General features: G+C 42.1%; 1 protein-coding gene across 1 annotated transcript in view; it reads left to right on the forward strand.

Annotated features, from left to right (window-relative positions):
* The window catches only part of LOC124612977 (B-cell receptor CD22-like), a 115,828-nt gene that overhangs the window by 19,927 nt on the left and 73,272 nt on the right, over window positions 1–22,629 (forward strand). The window contains exon 5 of the mRNA XM_047141505.1: window positions 6,775–6,905. Coding sequence (XP_046997461.1) covers window positions 6,775–6,905 — 131 coding nt within the window. The remainder of the gene's footprint in view (window positions 1–6,774; window positions 6,906–22,629) is intronic.

The raw sequence follows: 22,629 nt of genomic DNA on the forward strand, positions 1-22,629 counted from the left end.
AGAATGGAACAGAAAGGAAGATAAAGCCAGCACAGTTGAAGTTCTGACTTTGCAAGTGAATACTGACAAGAAAAAGGGGCAGGATGACAGAAAATGTGTATAGACATTAGCTTCAACGATGATATTAGATGGACCCGAGGAGATTCCACTCCCCCAGGCCAGAGGACTGCGATCGACTCTGGGTATGATGGCACAAACAGTCAGCGCGCAATCCGCATGCGATACTAGTTCCATTCACCATAATCATCCGTCCAAAAGGAACCACTTGACTGCACACTGGCATTCTTTCCGACCCTGCCGATATTTCCCTTAGGGCTCAATTACCAGCCCACGATACAGTGATCCTAATGGCTAGCATACCAGGCCTCTTCACATATCCGGACTGCGTAAGAAAATCAGGTGTCCTGAGGTTCACGATAGGAAATATCCTTCAACTGTCCCCACAGAAAGAAATCCGGGGAAGTCAGATCCGGTGAAAGTGCGGGCCATGTTATGGTGCTTCGACGACCAATCCACTTCTCATGAAATGTGCTATTCAATACCACTTCAACCGCACGCGAGCTATGTGCCGGACATCCAACATGTTGGAAGTACATCGCCATTCTGTCATGCAGTGAAACATCTTGTAGTAACATCGGTAGAACATTACGTAGGAAATCAGCATACATTGCACCATTTAGATTGCCGCCGATAAAATGGGGGCCAATTATCCTTCCTCCCATAATGCCGCACCATACATTAACCCGCCGAGATAGCTGATGATCCACTTGTCGCAGCCATCGTGGATTTTCCGTTGCCCAGTAGTGCATATTATGCCGATTTACGTTACCGCTGTTGGTGAATGACGCTTCGTCACTAAATAGAACGCGTGCAAAAAATCTGTCATCGTCGCGTAATTTCTCTTGTGCCCAGTGGCAGAACTGTACACCACGTTCAAAGTCGTCGAGATGCAATTCCTGGTGCACAGAAATGTGGTACGGGTGCAATCGATGTTGATGTAGCATTCTCAACACCGACGTTTTTGAGATTTCCGATTCTCCCGCAATTTGTCTGCTACTGATGCGGATTAGCCGCGACAGCAGCTAAAACACTTACTTGGGCATCATCATTTGTTGCATGTAGTGGTTGACGTTTCAGATGTAGATGAACACTTCCTGTTTCCTTAAATAACGTAACTATCCGGCGAACGGTCCGGAGACTTGGAGGATTTCGTCGAGGATACCGAGCAGCATACATAGTATACGCCCGTTGGGCATTTTGATCACAATAGCCTTATATCAACACGATATAGACCTTTTCCACAATTGGTAAACGGTCCATTTTAACACGGGTAATGTATCACGAAGCAAATACCGTCCGCACTAGCGGAATGTTACGTTTGTGACTATTACAGCGCCATCTATCACAAAGCGAAAAAAGTGGTCCAACTAAAGCATGCGTATTTCTTTACGTTATACACTAATATGTAATTAAAAATGTGGGTTCCTATTTAAAAAAACGCAGTTGATATCCGTTTGAACTATGGCAGCGCCATCTAGCGGGCCAACCGTAGTTTTTCCGTTTGATGCTTATTTCGTGACGTATTTGGCCCAGTCACTATCAATGGACCACCCTGTATATTTCGGGGAAGCAATGAGGAAAATAGATTTAAGAGTGGAGTTAAAATTCTAGGTGAAAGGATGTCAGTGATACGATCGGCTCATGGCAATGCTGACCTCAGGGAAAGTGAATAAGAATTACAAGATCTGTTGAATTAAATGATCTAATGAGAACAGAATATGGACTGATAGCAAATCGGAGAAAGGCGAAAGTAATGAGAACTAGCGGAAATAAGAAGAGCGAGAAACTTAACATCCTATTTTGGATTCACGAAGTAGGGGAAATTAAGGAATTCACACGTAACAGAAAACGCATACTCGGGGAGCGAGGAGGACGTAAGAGTAAGACTAGCACTGGCAAAAAAGGCGTTCCTGACGACGTTAAGTGAACTAGTATCAAACTTAGGCCTTAATTTGAGGAAAATGTTTTTGTGAACACGCGCTTGGAGTCCATTACATGATAGTGAAACATGGACGTTGGTTCAAATGGCTCTGAGCACTATGGGATTTAACATCATTGGTCATCAGTCCCCTAGGACTTAGAACTACTTAAACCTAACTAACCTAAGGACATCACACACAACCATGCCCGAGAAAGGATTCGAACCTGCGACGTAGCAGTCTCGCGGTTCAGGACTGCAGCGCCTAGAACCGCACGGCCACCGCGGCCGGCACGGACGGTGGGGAAGTCAGATGAGAAGAAAAGCAAAGAATCTGTGATGTGGTGCTAGCGACGAATGTTGAAAATTAAGTGAACTGACAAAGTAAAGAATAAAGAACTTATAGGGTTTTCTTCAGAATCAGGGGCGGGGGGGGGGGGGGGGGGGGGGGAGGGAGGAATTAACGAAGAATACTGACAAGAAAAAGGGGCAGGATGACAGAAAATGTGTACAGACAGAGATTAGCTTCAACGATGATACTAGATGGAGTCGAGGAGATTCCACTCCCCCAGGCCAGAGGACTGCGATCGACTCTGGGTATGATGGCACAAACAGTCAGCGCGCAATCCGCATGCGATACTAGTTCCATTCACCATAATCATCCGTCCAAAAGGAACCACTTGACTGCACACTGGCATTCTTTCCGACCCTGCCGATATTTCCCTTAGGGCTCAATTACCAGCCCACGATACAGTGATCCTAATGGCTAGCGTACCAGGCCTCTTCACATATCCGGACAGCGTAAGAAAATCAGCCACAGGCCTAAAGGGAGAGGCATTCCGCAGTGGCTCAGAAAGGGTAGCAGTTCGTAAATGTTGTAGCCAAGTCGTGAGGAGCCAGCCGTGGAGTCCATTCATTCTTTCGCCTTCCACCGAGTGACATGTAAACCCACCACTGTCCAACACTCGCAATCGATGTTGATGAGGCTCCGACAATGGTGACCCAAATAAAATAGGTAATAAAGCTAAAACGGTCGATATTAATTTTATTCGAGACTTTTACTAGCCGCAGTTACATTCTATTTATAAATGATGTATCTGTAGAAATTTTCCTTGCGTACACCGCAACAAGCACGGTTCCTAGCCATACCGTAATGTGTAAAAATAATGAATAAGATCTCAAGAAACTAGAAAAAAAGCAGTCAGATGTTACTTAAAAATGAGAAATTTATTCACTAAGGTGCTACTGAAGTTAGAATATGCGAGAAATACACATGAAGGGTGAACAAACACTAAAATTTGCTGTGCGGGGTTCTCACTATAGCCTTAGACCATAAGATCCGCATGCTATTTAACTGCTCTTAAGAAATTCCGCTACTGAAAATGGATGTATCAACAATTACTTTTTTCTACAAACTCTCTTTAGATAAAAGCTACTGCAGGAAATAAATATGTAACTTCCTAAGCACTAATATAAACTATGTGCTGTCTACTTACACAAGTCTAAAACGATTGGTGACGGAAAAGTAGCAAGAGGATACGATCTATCACAATAGGCACTAAGATTTATGCAAAAGCAAAAACTTAGAAGTAAATTGGTAAACAGTAATCTGTATAGTAAAATGCACTGGTATAGTTCACTTCTTCGGATAAGAAACTAATATAAATTACGATGTATCATCTAACTGCTACAGCTGGTGCCGCTAGACGGGTATCCCTTTCAGATCGGCGTCTGCTGCTGCCTGTGCACAATAGGAAAACATTGAGGACGCCAGTAAATACCTTGAAAGACTGATGTCCATAACGAAACATCTAAAGAGCACATTTAAATCTGTTATGAACACTGATGAATCTTTCGTACCGAAATATATTCACGTAATTAAACTCACAACAATAGTCAATAAATCAGAAACAAGTGAACACATACAATACTCTTATATACACTGACGGAAAAAGTAATCGCAACACCAAAATATACATAACACAGAGTAACGAAATTTCTTTAATGCACTTGTCGGGATACGGTATTTAAACGATACGATATTTAAACGATCAACTTTGCACGATCACTGGTTAATGTAAACGCGAGATAAGCTATTGAAAATGTGAAATGTTGATACATTAACTCTTTGTCGTCCGCACGTCTGCCAAAAATTTATTCGCTTGGCGCCGGCAGCGCTAATTCGGATTACTTGGCTTGTCGCCGGCCGCTTGTCACCTTTGCGCTGATGAGAAGCGTCAAACACACTGACTTTTGCGAGCTTTAATATTCCGGAAATCCTTTATAATGCCGCATCGTTCCACAAACTCGAATTTTCTTTTCAAGTAACTTCTCTGCAAGCTCTACACTGTGATAATAATTATCCATGCACATGTGATGCCACTTTCCATCAGAAAGTATCAATAGTTCCATCACGGTTATGGCTAAAGGCTGTCCAACGCCGGAACACATCTTGAATCAGGAAACGTATCCCATACTCGAATCACACAGCATCCGAAGAGCAGGCCGTATTTCGTAATTTTCGACGGATTAAAAACATTAAAATTTAACCGTCCACGCCACGTTATCATTCCTTCATCTATTGAGATTTTTTGACTTAGATTAAACGTTTCTTTAAACTTTTTGGAAAAATGATCAATTACGAATTTCACTTTGACAAGCCGGTCGGCATTATCCGGTTTATTGTTTCTGTCGGAAAAATGTAAAAATGATAATATTTGCCTGAACCGGTTGCGGGACATCGTTTTGCTAAATAATGGTGTGTCTACAAACGGATTCGTTGACCAGTAACCACCGATCCTTTCTTTTTTTTACATTTCCCCTAAGGATAGCAAGCCCAAACCATTTTCTAATTTCAGGTCCCGTAACGTCGACTCCTTTGGCATTTTTTAAAGCCAGTTTCCTTCTATTGCAATTTTTACTGTAGTACTTGTTGCTTTCGTTGCTAATATATTCAAGTAAATCGTTCCCAGTATATAATTCTACGATATCCTCGACGCCCTGCGTATCTTTGGGAAATATGTTTGGACCCAGGGATCCTTCAAATTTATTATTGGTCCTCCGTAAATCAAAGACTGACCACTGTTCAAAAATGGTTCAAATGGCTCTGTGCACTATGGGACCTAACATCTGAGGACATCAGTCCCCTAGAACTTAGAACTACTTAAACCTAACTAACCTAAGGACATTACACACATCCATGCCCGAGGCAGCATTCGAACCTGCGACCGTAGCGGTCGCGGGGTTCCACACTGAAGCGCCTAGAACCGCTCTTCCACAGCGGCCGGCTGACCACTGTGCACTGTCTTCTTCGTCTGATTCAGCCGAATCAGTTGGAACCGTAGCGTTCGTCGAATTCTTCTTGGACGTATTTCACTATCTTCCTACGACTCTGCTTCAATTTTTTTTTTTAAATCCAGTGTCTTCTTCCCAATCGGCCAAGTCGTCCGAAACGATAGACAAGACGTTTGCGCATTCTCCGTAAACAATCCTATTGTCTCTTTCGTCCGTCATGATGAAAGGGCACAAGTACTTATAAAAACAAAAAACTTTTTGCCGTGTGTAACGTCTTGTCAGCTAAACAAAACACCAACAGAATGCAAAAGGTACTAAAGTGCCGTCGCCGGCCACTGCGCGATAGTATGCTCACGACACCACTGTGGTGTCGCCGGCCACTGAACGATACTATGCAGACGACACTACTGTGGTCTCGTTGGACGGCATAGTTTCAATAACCAGTGTAACCACCAGAATGTTGCATGCAAGCGTGCAAACGTGCATGCATTGCGTTCACAGGTGCCGGGTGTCTGTTTGTGGAATGGAGTTCCATGCTTATTACACTTGGTCGGTCAATACAGGGATCGTTAATGTTGGTTGTCGTTGACACTGGAGTTTTCATCCGTAGGTATGTAGATGGCAGTTATCCTGTAGGAAATGGCAGCACAGCAGGTCTAATCACTACACTGACATACAGATTTGTAGTCAGGGTGCGTGGGGCAGCCAGGAGCATGCTTCCGCTCTCATACGAAATCGCACCCCAGACCACAATTCCAAATGTGGGTCCTGTGCGCTTCGCCCCCAGACAGGCCCTCTACTGGTCTCCATATAACCAGCACACTGTCAACACTGACACTGAGGCAGAACCGGCTTTCATCGAAGTAGCCGATTTACAACAGTTTCTAGAGTCAATGTAGTGCCAACTTCTCCATACGCCACAGCCACACGCCGAACACGATGGTCCTCTCTCTCGGCAGTGCCACATGTTCGTCCGGATCCGGGTCTCCTTGTGACCGTACATTGTCGTGACCACCATTGCCAGAAACTATGTACGGTGGCTACATCTCTGCCAAGCCATTCCGCAATATCACTGAAGGAACATCTAGCTTATCGTAGTCCTATTACACTACCTCGTTCAACATCAGTGAGGTGTTGTTAAAGGCGTCTTTGTTGCCTTAAAGGCATTCTACACTATCATCAACTCATCACGGCCAATGTCAAAGCAGATAACGCTCACGACAATTAAAGCGTCTGTTTAAAGCAAACCTGATTTACATCTTCATAGTGGCGATACTAGCGCCACTCATGCGACTGGCGTGAAATTTGAAAATGCATCATATTTCAGATGCAGAAAAACGCCTGTCAGCTTTTGTTTATGTCGCATAGTTTCTTACTTGTGTTCCGATTTTCTTCCCTTCAATGCAGTTAAGTAAGTCTAAAGGCTTGAATCTCAGTATCTCTGTGCATGGGGGCAAAAATCCCCCACATACTGAAATATGGCATGTACGGTCTGTTTTCAGATGCTCCCATAGTGTCTATACAGTTGGAACGTCCCGTGCGAGCCGACGACATACGAGAGGGTGATAACGTCGCCTTGACGTGTAAATTACGGTCAAATCCGCCCTCGTGGAGAGTGAAATGGATGTTGCAGGTCAGTATGCAACTCAAACACTTAGATTTATTTGTGACATTAAGTAGTTCTGGTTTATTCTAACCAGGAATCTGTTCCTGTATAAGTGTCGAGGAGCACAAGAAAGAAAGTCATCGCGAACAAACAGAAACTTGACTTCAGATGTACGCATGATTTCGATGCTCGCGTATCTCTCAGAAAAAAGAAATTACAAGTATTTACAAAAAAAGACATAATGTCAGCAGGGATACCGCAATCACTTTTTCTACAATGTCACTTACAATCCGTCTTGATTGGAAAATATTTATTCACATGACCGGTTTCGGTTCCTCTAGAACCATCTTCAGATCTGCAATTTCGGTTGCAGGAGTAACTCGTCCACACTCACCAACCTTCCCACGCTGCGTTATGTGAATAAACATTTTGCAACCAAGACGGAATGTAAGTAAAATTACAAGTTGCCAAACGACTCAAAAACTTTGTTTTTAAATACGTCTAGATCACTCTTAGGCTGTGACTGTTGGTACAGCAGTGTCCCTTCACCGCCCTCTACGGTGGTCATGTGCAACATACTTACGACAGAAAGAAATCGTTTTACGGTTCAGTGTTATGTGTGATAGACTGATCCCTTGTCAAGTACGTTAATTTATTAAAATTTCATCTTACATTTTCGAAGGAGAACTTACAGCATTTTTTAAATTTATATATAACTCTTTATTGTATTAATGAGATGTTTAGGAAAACATTTTATTTCCGATATTTTCCACAATAGAGGTTTATTTACCGTACCAAAGGTTTTCTCAAGAGCAATAAATGCTAAATGCGTTTCTAAGCCAAAATCCCGAGGTTTTTCAATAATTTGTCTAATAAATCTATCATCACTATACGAACTCCCTTTCTAAAACCTGATTGTTATCCTGAGATTATTGCATCAGTGGTGCATTGACGACCGTGTTATGAAGTAATTAAAAACTCTGTTATATGCTGATGACTAGATAATGATACAGGAAAGACAATTAATTCACAAATAGCATTATAGAGATTGAGCCAAAATACAATATATAACCGTTTAATTCTATCTGCAAATAAGACAATATTTTACAATTTAACTGTATCTGCAAATAAGAGAAAGCTAATGGCTTTGAAAGGAAAAAAAATTCAGTCAGATCAAAAGAAATAGTAAATGAGAAAACTTTAGAATAAGTATCTGACTTCAGTTATCTAGGAAGTGATATTAGTTTTAACTATGACAAAGACATTGAAAAAAATGTTACTAAATTTGAAGCTATCTGCGGAACAACTGGAAGAACTTTTGGAAGAAAAACAAGAAAAGAAACACAATGAAATTCTATAAAGTTGTTGCTGTACCAACTCTCCTATATGGTTCCGAATCACAGAGGTTAAAAGAAATTACGTATACAAACAACATAAGTTTAGTTTATTCTTCATGGGATATGTAAGAGGCTGTAAAATAAGGAATGAAACAATAAGATCAGATTTAAAAATCTTTTTAGTTAATGAAAAGACAGAAGGGAACAGAAGGAGATAGAAGGATCATGTTGATGGAATGACAGAAAACAGACTGCCAAAAAAGGTAGGGAATTATCGATGGTCTGGGAAGAGAGAACTAGGTACACTTCCCAAGAGATGTATGGATGGATGATAGAGATCCGAACATGTGGTTAAAACACTTAATCCTTTGAAGGAGATTATGATAATGATGATGATGTTAAGAGTATATTGTCATAGAGAAAGAAATATTAAAGAAGAGATAATTGCGGATGGCAATTCACACATAATACAAACTAAGCCACCTACACTAGTGTAAATTCATCGCCAAAATAAAGTTTGCCATTGTAGACGAGAGGCGTGAAAATATGAACCATTCGGTAAGTGAGCGAGAGGAAACCAATCGTTGATATCCGATGCTCACTCTATAATTGCTTGTATCACATATTCCGGGCTTGCTGTCAGCTTGAAATTTGAAATGATTTTAAAGGCATGAATACGTTATTGTCATTAAAAACTAAATTTATTGTTAAATTTCTTATATCAGTACCAATTGTCATAGTGAAAACCATACACATGAGCATTGTAAATAACTATCCTCCGCTACACAATTCAAGGATCACGTTTTCGAAACACCGTAACTGTCTCCAATTGAGCAGCAGAAGTTGGAAATTTGGTTGAACAGTGCTAAGTGCTTGTGGTGTTGATGCAAAGCAGGGCAGTGACAACGATAAACCAAGCAAACCCTACACCATATCTAAAACTACAGTCGCCGAAGTTGACTATTCGTCAGAAAGGAACCTAAGAAATTTCATAGAGTGACGGAAAAAGGTCACAGATAAAATATTATCGTTTCTGCAAGATGAGTCAGTGGAGTGCGTGGTGTAGTGTATGCTCGACTGCGCAGGGAATGTACATGAGGAAGACACTGTTGACGATACGCACTTAACAAACGAAAATGACATTGAAACAGATGGCGAGCCATGTAGTCCATCATCCTTGTTGGACAGGAAGCCACAAATCCCGTCTCCAGTGAAACGTTGTGAAGGATAATCGTTGTCAAAGGAGCGAGTACTAAACATAATTTCGTACATGGAAGATCATCTGCAGCATGGTAGAAAAACATTTATGAACAGATTTAGACTAAGGGCGCGGTAATATGATTGTGTAGAGCATAAGAAAAACTATAGATATTCAATGCAGGACAAGGTGCGCTTGTTACAAAAACTAGTGTTTAGGCGTTTCAAGATGCTTGATGCAATTTACAGGTTGTGAATGATAGTGATCTACTATGTTATGCACATGAAACAGCGTTCTACGTAGATTAGAGTGATTTCAAGGGAACCATTGGATGGTTACATAGTTATAGACCGTGCTACAGAATGGAAGACGTAAGATAATATTTCAAACAAGGTGTCAAGTTGACGATGCACAGATAACTCCTGAATTGGCCCTAAAATTTGTAGATGAGATAAAGAAGCCTATCCCGCCTTTCGCTAAGGAATTTGTTCTCAACGCTGACCAATCGGGATTGGAAGAGGAAATACATATGAAGCGAATCGTGGAAATTAGAGGTACCACGAGAGTTATATCAATGTCAAGTTATGTCAACGGATTAACCAAAAGTATACAATTATGGCAACTATTAATCTGAACGGTGAATTGGCTAGACAGTTATAATATTTACTGTGCTGCAAGAAGTTGGAGGTGCTCTACCCCCTATGATTCATTTTCATAGCGCGATGTTGCAAGGCCACCTGAGAATATCTACACCACAGCAAAAGAGAGTTGGAAAATGGGCTTAAGAGAACTACAACTATAGTATGAACACTTTTTTGGCCAATAGCTGGTCAAAATAAATTGATTTTTGTTGATTCCTCGTCTGCTCATAAAAATCACACTGCTTTAGAGCGAACTATGGCTCTCGAAAAGTCTGTGTCGTTGTGATTCATACCACCTGGAACCAATGGATAAATTTAGTCTCTGGATTTTTTTTGTGACTATAAAATATATTATAGCTCTAGCTGTAGCTGCCCCTATCAGGATAGCTCTACGACAAAGTGGTTCGCATTCGATTTCATGTCACCACATACTATCAGTTCTCATCACCCCATTACACAAATATGATTCCACGTGCGTTCTTTAAGAGTGGATACCCAGATGAAGGTCCTGAACGGTTTGTAGCTCCCAAGGAATTAGCCATTGATCTTGATGGTGCGAACCTTTGTGATCGTTGTGGAGCGCCATTTTTCATTCGTTGTTCATGGTGCAACTGAATGATTTGTTTTGAACATTTCTTGTATGTGGAACATGGCCACTTTGTGACGCGTGATACGTAAATCCCACAGAAGGTTGATCTCTCTGCGTCACGGATACTTAGTTTCTGTCGCCATCCTGATGCACATGGTGAGCCATTAGCAGCTAATATTTTTCCTGACATAATTGTTAACATACCACTTTCGAATCAGCCTTACTAAATGTTGAATATGCAACCCTCTCACTCCCCTTGTTAATGGCCACATCATTATTTTCGCTTCCATTTATGTGCTCGCATCTATTATCTTCACTACCCATTACGTTTTTTCGCATTTCAGTTATGACTTCTTTTTCTGATAATTCCTCCATTGACGGTCCAAAAAAATCGGATTCTCCCAAAGCAACTTGCCACGTGATTTTTTTCGTTTCATTAGATCGAGCGCTATCAGTGCGATGCATGATTAATAGTAATAATAATGAAGAAGAAAATGTTTGATCACTCTTCAAGCATTAAGGGGCGAACAATGTGGGTCATAAACTAAAGGCCTACAGAAAACTGAAATGATTTTCGCATGCTGAACACTGATTCATCACATGAATAAATTTCATTTTAAAAATACCCACGAAAATACATAAAACATCTATAATTAATAAAAAGCTTCTGCTACCGAAAACAACTCATAAATAAGAAAGCACTAAGCGCAAAGTAGTCCCTGATACTTGTTTCTGCACTCTTTCCTGCATCTCACTGTGCCTTTCTGAATCTCAAAACGAGTAATCAATGGAAAATATCCTGGCAGGATCACCATGAAACATTTACGTCGCTTGTTGTGCATGTTGTATATATGTGCTAGACGGTCGAGGTTCAGCAACCATTTGCACAAGCTGCCTAGAAAATACATGAACTCAACACACAAACGACCCAACAAGCGATTCTGTACTCAGATAAAATCCAACACAGTCCTGCAAGGAACTGTTAAACTGATAATTATTCACCGTGCTAAGTGCTGTTGCTGCTTAAGTTTCACTATCCACAAGATAAAATTTAATTCAATTTTTGTAATTAAAAAGAACTTTCCAGACAACTTTCCAGATTAAAAGAAAAGAATACGTTTCTCATAATGGCACCTGTATTACACTGGGAACACCATCACAGTGACACTGCAATTCATTGAACAAGAATCTCTGATGATATTTATTTTCAGTTTGAAAGGGTCGCATCACCAGAGTGTTATGGGAGGAAATGATGGAGTGAGAAAAAGTTGTGTTAAAAATACTAATTTGTTTGCGCTTCAGTCAGGAACCGCGCGACCGCTACGGTCGCAGGTTCGAATCCTGCCTCGGGCATGGATGTGTGTGATGTCCTTAGGTTAGTTAGGTTTAAGTAGTTCTAAGTTCTAGGGGACTGCTGACCTCAGATGTTAAGTCCCATAGTGCTCAGAGCCATTTGAACCATGCGTTTGCTCTCAGTCGGTATTGTTCATTGATTGATTGATTTACTTTCATCAAGTAACCTAAAAAGCAATATGGATAAAATGAATCACCAATGAAATAATATCCGGCATTATAAACGTTGTATCCGTTCAGAAGGCACACAAATGCTCTCTGCCAGACTGTAAATTGAGATGCTGATCATTTTCCGAATCTTGGAAACACACAAAAGGGACATGAACTGGATGGCATCGACTTATGATCCCTAAAGCTAAGAAGCAATTCGAAGTTGCTAAAGAAACTCGCCAATTGTGAGTGAGCTATGTATTACAATTGCTAAACGTGATACTTAATCCAAAACAGCTGAACGACTGCCAAGGTGAAGCAGAACACCGAGCGGCGACTCTCCAGTGCTAAGATATGAACCGCCACCGTGTGCCCACACCAAAATCAACCAGCAGCTCCCTTCTCTGACACACTCCTTAAAATTACCGTAGGAGGGGAGGAAATAGCAAGGTTTCCCACAGTGCCAACTGAATATCTGCCTCCCTCTTCCGCTACACAGGGAAAGGTCGCAGAATTCTCTCCTCCGGCTCTTGTATTCTATGTTACCAAACTAGAGGTTGCCAGTGTACTGCCTTATGATTGGAGGAACTATATCTGGTAGTGCAAATGCAGTTTGCTTCCCACACAGCTTACAGAAACAAAGGGGTGACTCTGTTCTGTGTTTCCGTTTCTAGGTTCAAATGGTTCAAATGGCTCTGAGCACTATGGGACTCAACTGCTGAGGTCATTAGTCCCCTAGAACTTAGAACTAGTTAAACCTATCTAACCTAAGGACATCACACACATCCATGCCCGAGGCAGGATTCGAACCTGCGACCGTAGCGGTCTCGCGGTTCCAGACTGCAGCGCCTAGAATCGCACGGCCACTTCAGTCGGTCCGTTTTTAGGACAAGCCATAGGTTTTTGTTGAAATCTCTTGGGAGCTAACATGGCTCGTGCTGCTTGGAAAGGCTGCTTAGAAAAGTGATCTGTATTAAGAAATACCCAAAGCGGCTCACTTGTGCGACCAGTGTGTGTGGGTGTTGCAAGTGGGAAATCTCCCAGAATTCTGCCGTTGTTGATCCATCCCGTAAAACCTGTAGGTGGCACATCTCATCACTGTCTGACAATTGGGAGAACACAACCTAAAATGGCAGAATTCACAGGCCTTGCTTTTCGATTCAGACAGATTACGAGTATACAACATAAAACGGGTATGTGTATATGGTCGCTTAGGGACGTTTGACAAACCAGTCTCGTCATGTCTTCATCAAAATTGGTTCAAGGAAAGAAAATATATCCCAATTTCAAGTTTCGTCTGAAATCGTTGTCTCTGTCTCTTTGAACGCAATAATCTCCAAAATTAGTAGAAGTATTTCCGTGGGGTTTTCACCGGAAAAACTGAACTTGGCTTGGGGCAGCGTATATTCTTTATTATGTCAAAAAAGGAACACTCAAGGAGAAATATGCTAATGTAGAGTTTTATCTAAAGTCGTTGCAGACCTTAGTCGTATAGATATTTAATTACAGTGGCACAGTACACTAAATAATCAATAGACTGCGCTATTAGTTTCATAGTATACCACAGATCTAATAGATGCCACAATTAGTTTTTTAAATTCAGCAACAGATGTATTTTCGGGAGTTTACCTCAGTAACACAATTAAGCATCACTATCTTATGTTTACAAATACAAGCGAACAGCGGATTAACTTTACTAGGATGTATGGACTTAATGACTTTGTTTTTTGTATTAAACCATTAACGACGTTGCTTTGATCCTCTCGATAGGTTTTGTTTTTATTATTTGCTGGGAAAAACGAATTTTTACATATAAAAGTGTCAAGGAAAGAGTCTAGTTTTTCTGAATACACCATTCGAACCTGCGACCGTAGCGGTCGCGCGGTTCCAGACTGACGCGCCCAGAGCCGCTCGGCCACTGCTGCCGGCCCGCAGATGACATCAAGCTGCTCAGACGTGAAGGTGGTGCTGAATTCAGCTTATATCTGTGCTCTATCCCACAACGGATACCACTTCCAGATTACATTAAATATGCAAGAAGAGATTGAAAATATTAAATTCTCATTTGAATTATAAAATAGAACTGTTTTATTTCCTTTGGACATTATAAACTCAGTTTATACAACATCGAACACTCTCTGCTTCATATCGTGTTACACATATTGTTCCTTCAGAGCCAAAAGTAACCTGATGCTAGGGCATCCATGGATGAAGGCAACCGGAGGTCGCACCGCCTCCCAACCCATCTTCTCCACAGAAAAAAGTATACTGTAATCTGGAGTTTTTATTTCAAGGAAATTATTAAAATGCCAGTGTTATGTATGATTTTAACGGGGTCGTAACGGGAACTTTTTTATGGCTTCATGTAAGTCGCCATTCATCTTCCAAAACATTAAAAATATTCCATACCCGACGTCTAACCCGCCCAGCCTCCCCGCCCCCCTTCCAGATATTGTACTGGTGCCCTTGATCTCACGTTTTACTCACAGTGTTCTGTTGCACTTGTGCTGCCAGAGGGACGACTGGGCGGACAGCTGATGGGTGCTAGGCAACGACAGACGGTAGAGTGAATTTCCTTGAGTGATACGAACAGACCGTTCTGGGCAGAGCCAAGTAAAAGGACCTCAACACCTTGATGTGTAGGATGATTACCAGACGAAATGACGGACAGCACGAGGTAGGTAATGTAACATTTTTCATGGCCTGCCCTCTCAAATACAACACGCTACTCCTACTGGATGGCTGGAACTATTACACTACCATCATTTTTTGGGACTACAAATAACAAATTGATGAAACTTCCTGGCAGATTAAAACTGTGTGCCGGGCCGAGACTTGAACTCGGGACCTTTGCCTTTCGCGGGCAAGTGCTCTACCAACTGAGCTACCCAAGGAGAGCTTCTGTAAAGTTTGGAAGGTAGGACACGAGGTACTGGCAGAAGTAAGGCTGTGAGGACGGGGCGTGAGTCGTGCTTGGGTAGCTCAGTTGGTAAAAGCACTTGCCCGCGAAAGGCAAAGGTCCCGAGTTCAAGTCTCGGCCCGGCACACAGTTTTAATCTGCCAGGAAGTTTCATATCAGCGCACACTCCACTGCAGAGTGAAAATCTCATTCTGGGAACAAATTGATGTATTTACTACCTGTTCCTTCAATCAACCCCAATACCTACATTCGGCCTATCTCTTCCTGCAAATCCCTACGATGAACTAAAATTACATCTGTAAGGATCGGGGCGATATGTTACTTTTATGTTTCAGATAATCACGACAGGAGCTACACCGACAACCGTCTGTTTACCTCCTTTCAGAGCTGCTTCGGGAAAATCCAAAATACACAGTGAAGACGTTAACATTTTTCAATAAAAATACTAATAAATGTTTCTAGGTATGCTTCGTTCATAACAGGAAATCTCATTTGCCTACTACATTCCAGTACGGAGATAAAAAGTCCTGAGTTTGTGTAATGTTTTCGTTCGTCACCCTGTCGTTCCCCCTTATGACTGTCTTCATCCTTATTTTTTAGTCATTAGGCACATATCATGTTGATGTTACATGTTTTACAGATCGTGTCCTGCCACTGCAATTTTCACCTTTGTTACAGCAGGATTTTTTTTTTTTTAATCCAACTGAGAGGTCACGTACTTTCCCATTTCAGGTCTAGCTCTCATCTGCAGCTCATCGTAAGCTTCTATAAATGTTTCTTTATCCTCTCACTTACTTTATATATTACACTCTTGTGCTGGCGTGCTATATGCTTATATACTTCCTGTATCTGCTTATCACACTCTTACACCCTTCTGAACTTCTGTTTCATTCAATATTACTAAACTTAATTTACTTACCATAGCCATATGCCTATTTTAACGTATCACTGCCACTCTTGGAGCCTCAGTCCACGACACAACAGCACCATTGCCTGATCTCTTCATATTTCCTAATCTAGAGCTTAAGCTCAACACTTACGCTGTAAAATATTTCTGTCTTATACACTAATACAGAGAAACGTAACCTTAAGAACCAGTTTATTTACCATGCGTTTCCTTTCATTTGCCATCATTTGCCTCTTTACGCTTCACCTCCTGACCTCACTAATTTCTGGAAGAACGTCCGATAGACCAAAGTACCACGAAGAGATTGACGTATAGAAAAGAAGAACATATTCAGACGTCCGAGGTGCACACAACTGCAATCTGTTTCTTAAAAAAAAGAAGGACTCCCTAAACGTTGCTATTACTGTTCCACACATGTACTCTTCCATAAATTGCCTCGAGATGACTGGGTGTTAGTGTTGTCCTCATCATTTCATCATCATCCAGGAAAGTGGCGAAACTGGACTGAGCAAAGGTTGGGAAATTGTACGGGTGCTGATAACCGCGCAGACGAGCGCACCACAAACCAAACATCATCATCATCATTTTCCATAAACCTAGTATATTCGTTAGTTCAAACGCTGTCTTTGATCCGAGATAGATGAGTCGATAGGAAATGATATTTGGAGTACTCTCTACCAAAAATGGGTCATGATACCCTACTAAAAACTTTCCGAATTCGTTAGTCACTTTTCCCAATGTCTCTTTCGTTTTCACTAGTACCGTATCCCCACGTATAAACATTTCGGTCTGGTTCTTGCACCATCTCTTTTCTTCGTTTCAGCTGCCCGTCGCAACTTCCTATCTCTGGCCAACCTCTCTAATTCACCATTCACGAGAACATGACTCGCCGTAAAGACTACTCTTCTCTCATTGACGTTCATTGGTTTACTTCGAAAAACTATTTCGCTTGGTGCAAAGCCCGTTGGTTAATACCAAAAAATTGTTAGTTATTTCCACCAAACTTACAATGAAGTTGGCGCAAACAATGTTTTCTCTGTAACAGTATGTCCTACACAGGCGGTTCAACTCTTTCGTCAGTGTTTCACTGGTATTGCCCTGTGGAAATTATGGCCAGATCTTAATATGTCTCATTCCACGGCGTTTCCACATTTCCTCAAACTTGTGGGGTATAAACTCATTGTCTGATAGTAATGTGCCTGGCTTCCTCACTTGCACAAAATAGTCCTCCTCTAACTTCTTTATCAAGACTTGTGCGTTTACTCCAGTAATTGGGTACAACTTTACGTGCATTGAAAATAACTTTAACACTACAAAGATTTCCCTTGGATACTGGGACTGGTCCAAACAAATCTATCACATTTCTCTATCTGTATCTACCTGAACACTGTCATAATTCATAAATAGGATCATGGGAAGCCAACAATTTTTGGCATTGGTGACAAGCTTGGAACCGTTTCTGCACCTGCCTCAACATGTCCTCAAATATCACCACCTCTTGTAACTTCGTAGTGCACATCTTTGCTCCATACTGCCCATAACTTTCATGCACTAATTCTTTTAATTCATCTAAATGTTGCTGTGGAAAATACGAGGTTTGGAACTTAAATAGAGGCAACTATTTATTCACAACCGATACAAAAGAGTTACACGTTTGCACCTGTTACTGTCCTTCAAAGTAGTTACCGGCGTTGTGTAGAACCCGTTACCAGCGATGTGGAAGGCGTAGTATACATTTTTCGGAGCCTGTTCTGTTGATGAAGCGAATGGAGCCATCTGCTGCCTGTCGAATCTCTGGAACAGTTCTGAAGCGAATGCCACGAAGTGGTTCCTTCATCTTCGGAATCAATGTCGTTGTTCAGTTGACCATAATAGGGAAAGGTTGAATTTGTTCTGTTACTGTTGAAAGGATAGTTGTGTGATTGATTATTTAGGCTTTGTTTAAAGTCCTTTCGCCCCTACATTTGTTTCATTGTAAGCGGTTTATTGCTTTGTTAATTGAAGTTTATATGCTTAGTAAAATGATCGTTAAATCGTGCCCTAAGTTCATACGAACCTTAGCCCAAACCATACTCAAGCTTACTCCTACGGAACAATAACAACAGGAACCGAACTCACAATCGACAACGTTTCACCACATTTCGACTAGAACTCGTGTCTCTGAATTAATTGGAGGCAGACTTATGCTGCATTTCTCGGCTGTGAACAATCCTTAAGAATTGATTTTTTGCGCAAGGGCAGCATCATGTTTCGACCAGCTTCCACCACAAATGTTACGCCTTACCGTTAGGTAGAGGTGAAGACCCCAGTGTCGTTCCTGATTTCAATAAGTTTTTTTGTCTATCGCTGAATTAAGAATACGCTTCGCCTTAGCAACTATGTGTACTTCATTGACCTTGGTAACAGGTATAGCTTAGTGTTGTTCAATGCCAGATAGCAGCTTAGCTATGGAACTCCTGGTTTCCTCATATGTAGTCTAAGTATTAGCAGGATACGTTTCTATCGTGAGCTTGTGTACATCTTCTTTTGGTATACTGAAAATGAGTTTTTACTTTTGATACAACAGTATAAGTTCGCTGAAACAGTTTTTGATTTCGTGAGTCTCAGCACTGCATCCCTTATGAGTAGGTTTTCTTGGATGAGTGCTGCTCTTTACTTGTTAATTGTCGTCCTGTGTTTGCTGACTTAGGTTTTCAAATAAAGATGTTATTGGATCATCAGAAGTTCATAAAACACATTGCGCACTGAAGAGATGGACGCGAAATTAAAATGTTCAACTTTTCCAGAATTAGGTAATATTTTCTACTCTATGGACTCAGTTCAATGTGGAAATGAGTTTGCAGTAGTGAAGTTCCACAATTATTTAACGTAGTTCCTATTGAATTTCGAATCGCCGCTGTAGAATAAAACTGCTGGTTGTGATCGGTATGTATCTCTGCGAAGATGTTTTTACACACCTCGTAGTCCTCTCCTTGATTCAGCCCAGTATAATGATACCCGCCTATACATTACAAGGTGAGTGGCACTATACTGATGCCTTCTCTTTCAGAGCTAAAACACGTGACCCTATTTACTATTTATTATTGTGACATTTCGACCTCAGGATCAAAAACGAAAGGCACTTTCTTTTCTCTGAATGTAGCGTCACCTTCAGAAATGGTGCCCTCTGATTTTATTCAACATATACATGTAGAAACTCAGCACATATTTATAAATTTCACTTCATATGTAATCAATTTCTTCATTTCACTCTACACAGAACTCTATCTTGTCAGTGTAACAGACACGTACTGAAATGTACTGCTTGACGTCACAACTCTCTCGCCAATAGGTGTAACAGTGCCGCCGCACAGTGAACGACTGTTGGACAAAGGATAACCATGCCACTCACTAGATATGCAAATAACCGGAAAGATAAGTTAAAGAACATAGTATTGTAACTAGCGTAACTCGGCATGTGCGGATACAAAAACCTAACAACAGTCACTGGCTGTTTTGTTTTTATCAGGCTCTAAAAGACTACCTGTGAGTAGATGATATAATAAGTGTGTATTGGCCCTCAGATGGCCTGTACATGGTACAGTAACGGAAAATTTGGGAAGTAGTTGGAAGTTCGTAAGGGACCAAACTGATGAGGTCATCGGTCCCTAGGCTTACACACTACTTGACCGATTTACTTCGAGCGTTTTTTTTTTTTTTTTTTTTTTTTTTACACTACTGCTTACACACTACTTAATCTAACATAGATTAGCTTACGCTAAGGACAACACACACCCATGACCGAGAGTGGACTCGAATATTCGACTGCGATAGCCGCGCGAACCGTGGCAAGGCGCCAAAGACCACGCAACTACCCTGCGCGGCGTACAGTGATGGAACCACAGTCGTCACCAAGTGTACTTATATTGTAGATTACACGAGAAGTGCCAATAATATGTTCTGGTATTATAAGAGAACTACACACATCAAAACTGTTTTGCATCACATCGGTTCCGAGAGTTTCGGAACCTGTACCGAAAATTGGTGTAGAGATCAAATAAACATCATTTCTGCCCTTTTTATCACTCCTGAAAACCACAAATTGCATGTTGTACCATCATACAGCGAGACCTTCAGATTGTTTGTACACACCGGTACCTCCAATACCCAGTAGGCACGTTCTCTTGCATTGATACATGCCTGTATTATTCGTGGCATACTATCCACAAGTTCATTGAGTCACTGTTGGTCCAGTTTGTCCCACTCCTCAAGCGCGATTTGTCGTTGATTCCTCCGAGTCGTTGGTGGGTCACGTCGTCCGTAAACAGCCCTTTTCAATCTATCCCAGGCATGTTCGATAGAGTTCGTGTCTGGAGAACATGCTGGCCACTCTAGTCGAGCGATGGCGTTATCCCGAAAGAAGTCATTTACAAGATGTGCACGACGGTGGTGCGAATTGTTGTCCAGGAATGCCTCGCCAATTGGCTGCCGATATGGTTGCACTATCGGTCAGAGGATGGCATTCACATATTGTACAGCCGTTACGGTGCCTTACATGACCACCAGCGGCGTACATCGGTATAACACAATGCCACTCTAAAACATCAGGGAAGCTCCACGTTGCTGCACTCGCCAGACAGTGTGTCTGCGGCGTTCAGCCTGATCGGGTGGCCTCCAAACACGTCTCCGACGATTATCTAGTTTAAGGCATATGCGACACCCATCGGTGAAGAGAACGTGGTGCCAATCCTGAGTGGTCCATTCGGTCTGTTGTTTGGACCATTTGTAGCGCGCTACATGTTATTGTGGTTGCAAAGATGGACCTCACCATGGACTTCGGGAGTGAAGTTGCGCATCATGAAGCCTATTGAGCACAGTTTGAGACGTAACACGACATCCTGTGGCTGTACGAATGCATTATTCAACAAGGTGGCGTAGCTGTCGCGGTTCCTCGGAGCCATAATCCGTATTTAGCGGTCTTCCACTACAGTAGTAGCCCTGGGGCGGTCTGAGCGAGTTATGCCAGACAGTTCCTGTTTCTCTGTATCTCGTCCATGTCCGAATATCATCGCTTTGGTTCACTCCGAGACTCCTGGACACTTCCCTTGTTGAAAGCCCTTCCTGGCACAAAGTAACAATGTGAACGTAATCGAACAGCGTTATTCACCGTCTAGCCATGGTTGACCTACAGACAACACGAGCCGTGTACCTCTTTCCTGGTGGAATGACTGGAACTGATTGGCTGTCGCACCCCCTCCGTCCAATATGCGTTGCTCATCCATAGTCGTTTACATGTCTGGTCGGGTTTAGTGACATCTCTGAACAGTCAAATGGACTATGTCTGTGAAGCAATATCCACAGTCAACGTCTGTTTTCAGGAGTTCTGGGAACCGAGGTGATGCAAAACTTTTTCTTGATGTGTGTATGGCACAAAAAATCTTGACGTAGAAATAGCGTTGTGGTACTCAGCTTCAGGGTCCACACAAAGTCTGTGCCAATATCGAATAGTACCTACAACAGTCGTTCCTGGAATCACGTTGGGGGTACAGGGAAAAAGATGGCCGGTTCTAGGAAGAGCGTACTGTTTGGATGTTTTGCTTTTAAAAGCTGTGACTGGTAGAGCTTGGTAGCGCTAAATATATGAATGTAGTTGTGTGAGTATGTGTGTGTGTGTGTGTGTGTGTGTGTGTGTGTGTGTGTGTGTGTGTGTGCGTGCGCGCATGTGTTCTTGTGTGTACCGATGAAGCTGGGTGGCTCCTCGCAAATGCTGACAAGAGTTTACTGCTGCTGCTCTCCCTGACATCCCCCACACCTGTATACGGGCGACCGAAGAGTTTACAGGGTGTACGTTTGTACAGGGTGGCCAGAAACCGTCTGCACGGCGTAGGTTGTGGCGAGAATTTTAAGAAAAAAATTCACTACGTAGCGCCGTTTCCGACTTAATTAGTACTGAAATTACCCAATCAGACCGCTGCACGCGCAAATTGAAGCGACCCGCCAGAAACAGTGTCAGCTGTTCTCATAGCGTACATGATGGCGCACGTGACCGCTCAGCACTGGGCTTGGGTTCGATCCTTACTACAGTCGGTGTTCAGTTTTTATATCGCTCTCTTGTTCGGTTTTAGGAAACAAAACGAAGAACACGTTTGGTTTCACCGTTGGTCGCGCCCTGATTGGCTAACTTTAATGCTAATTAACTCAAAAACGCGGCAACGTATCGACTTTTTTTGTGAACAGTTATTTCTCAACACAACCTAGCGTGCGATACCCTTACAAGCATTTCAGACAGTTTCTGACGACCCTGAACATACTGTGTACCAGAAGGAAAGTAGATACGAAACTCTGCTACCATTTTCCCTCATCATTAAGTTGGAAATGTAGTTGACGGGCTTCCGCAAACCTCCTCCTACAGCTTGTTACAGTAATAGCGTTCTGAAGGAAAACGTTTGCAGCACTATGTAAGTTTACGAAGTAGCCCTCACTGACGGACGAGTAAAACAGCTTTCTGTGATTTCAGTCCGTACTGCAGAAGGTGAAACACCCAATTGCACCCTAGGTTAGCTGAAGAATGTATACAGATATGCTACAGTGGCCGTTAGCACCGTTAGACAATTGATTCGTTGCAGTAGCGAAGCTGAAGCAGAAACACCGTTGGCTGATGAAACACGCAGCGGTCA

Source organism: Schistocerca americana, chromosome 4 (assembly GCF_021461395.2).
Source record: "Schistocerca americana isolate TAMUIC-IGC-003095 chromosome 4, iqSchAmer2.1, whole genome shotgun sequence".
Lineage (NCBI taxonomy): Eukaryota > Metazoa > Arthropoda > Insecta > Orthoptera > Acrididae > Schistocerca > Schistocerca americana.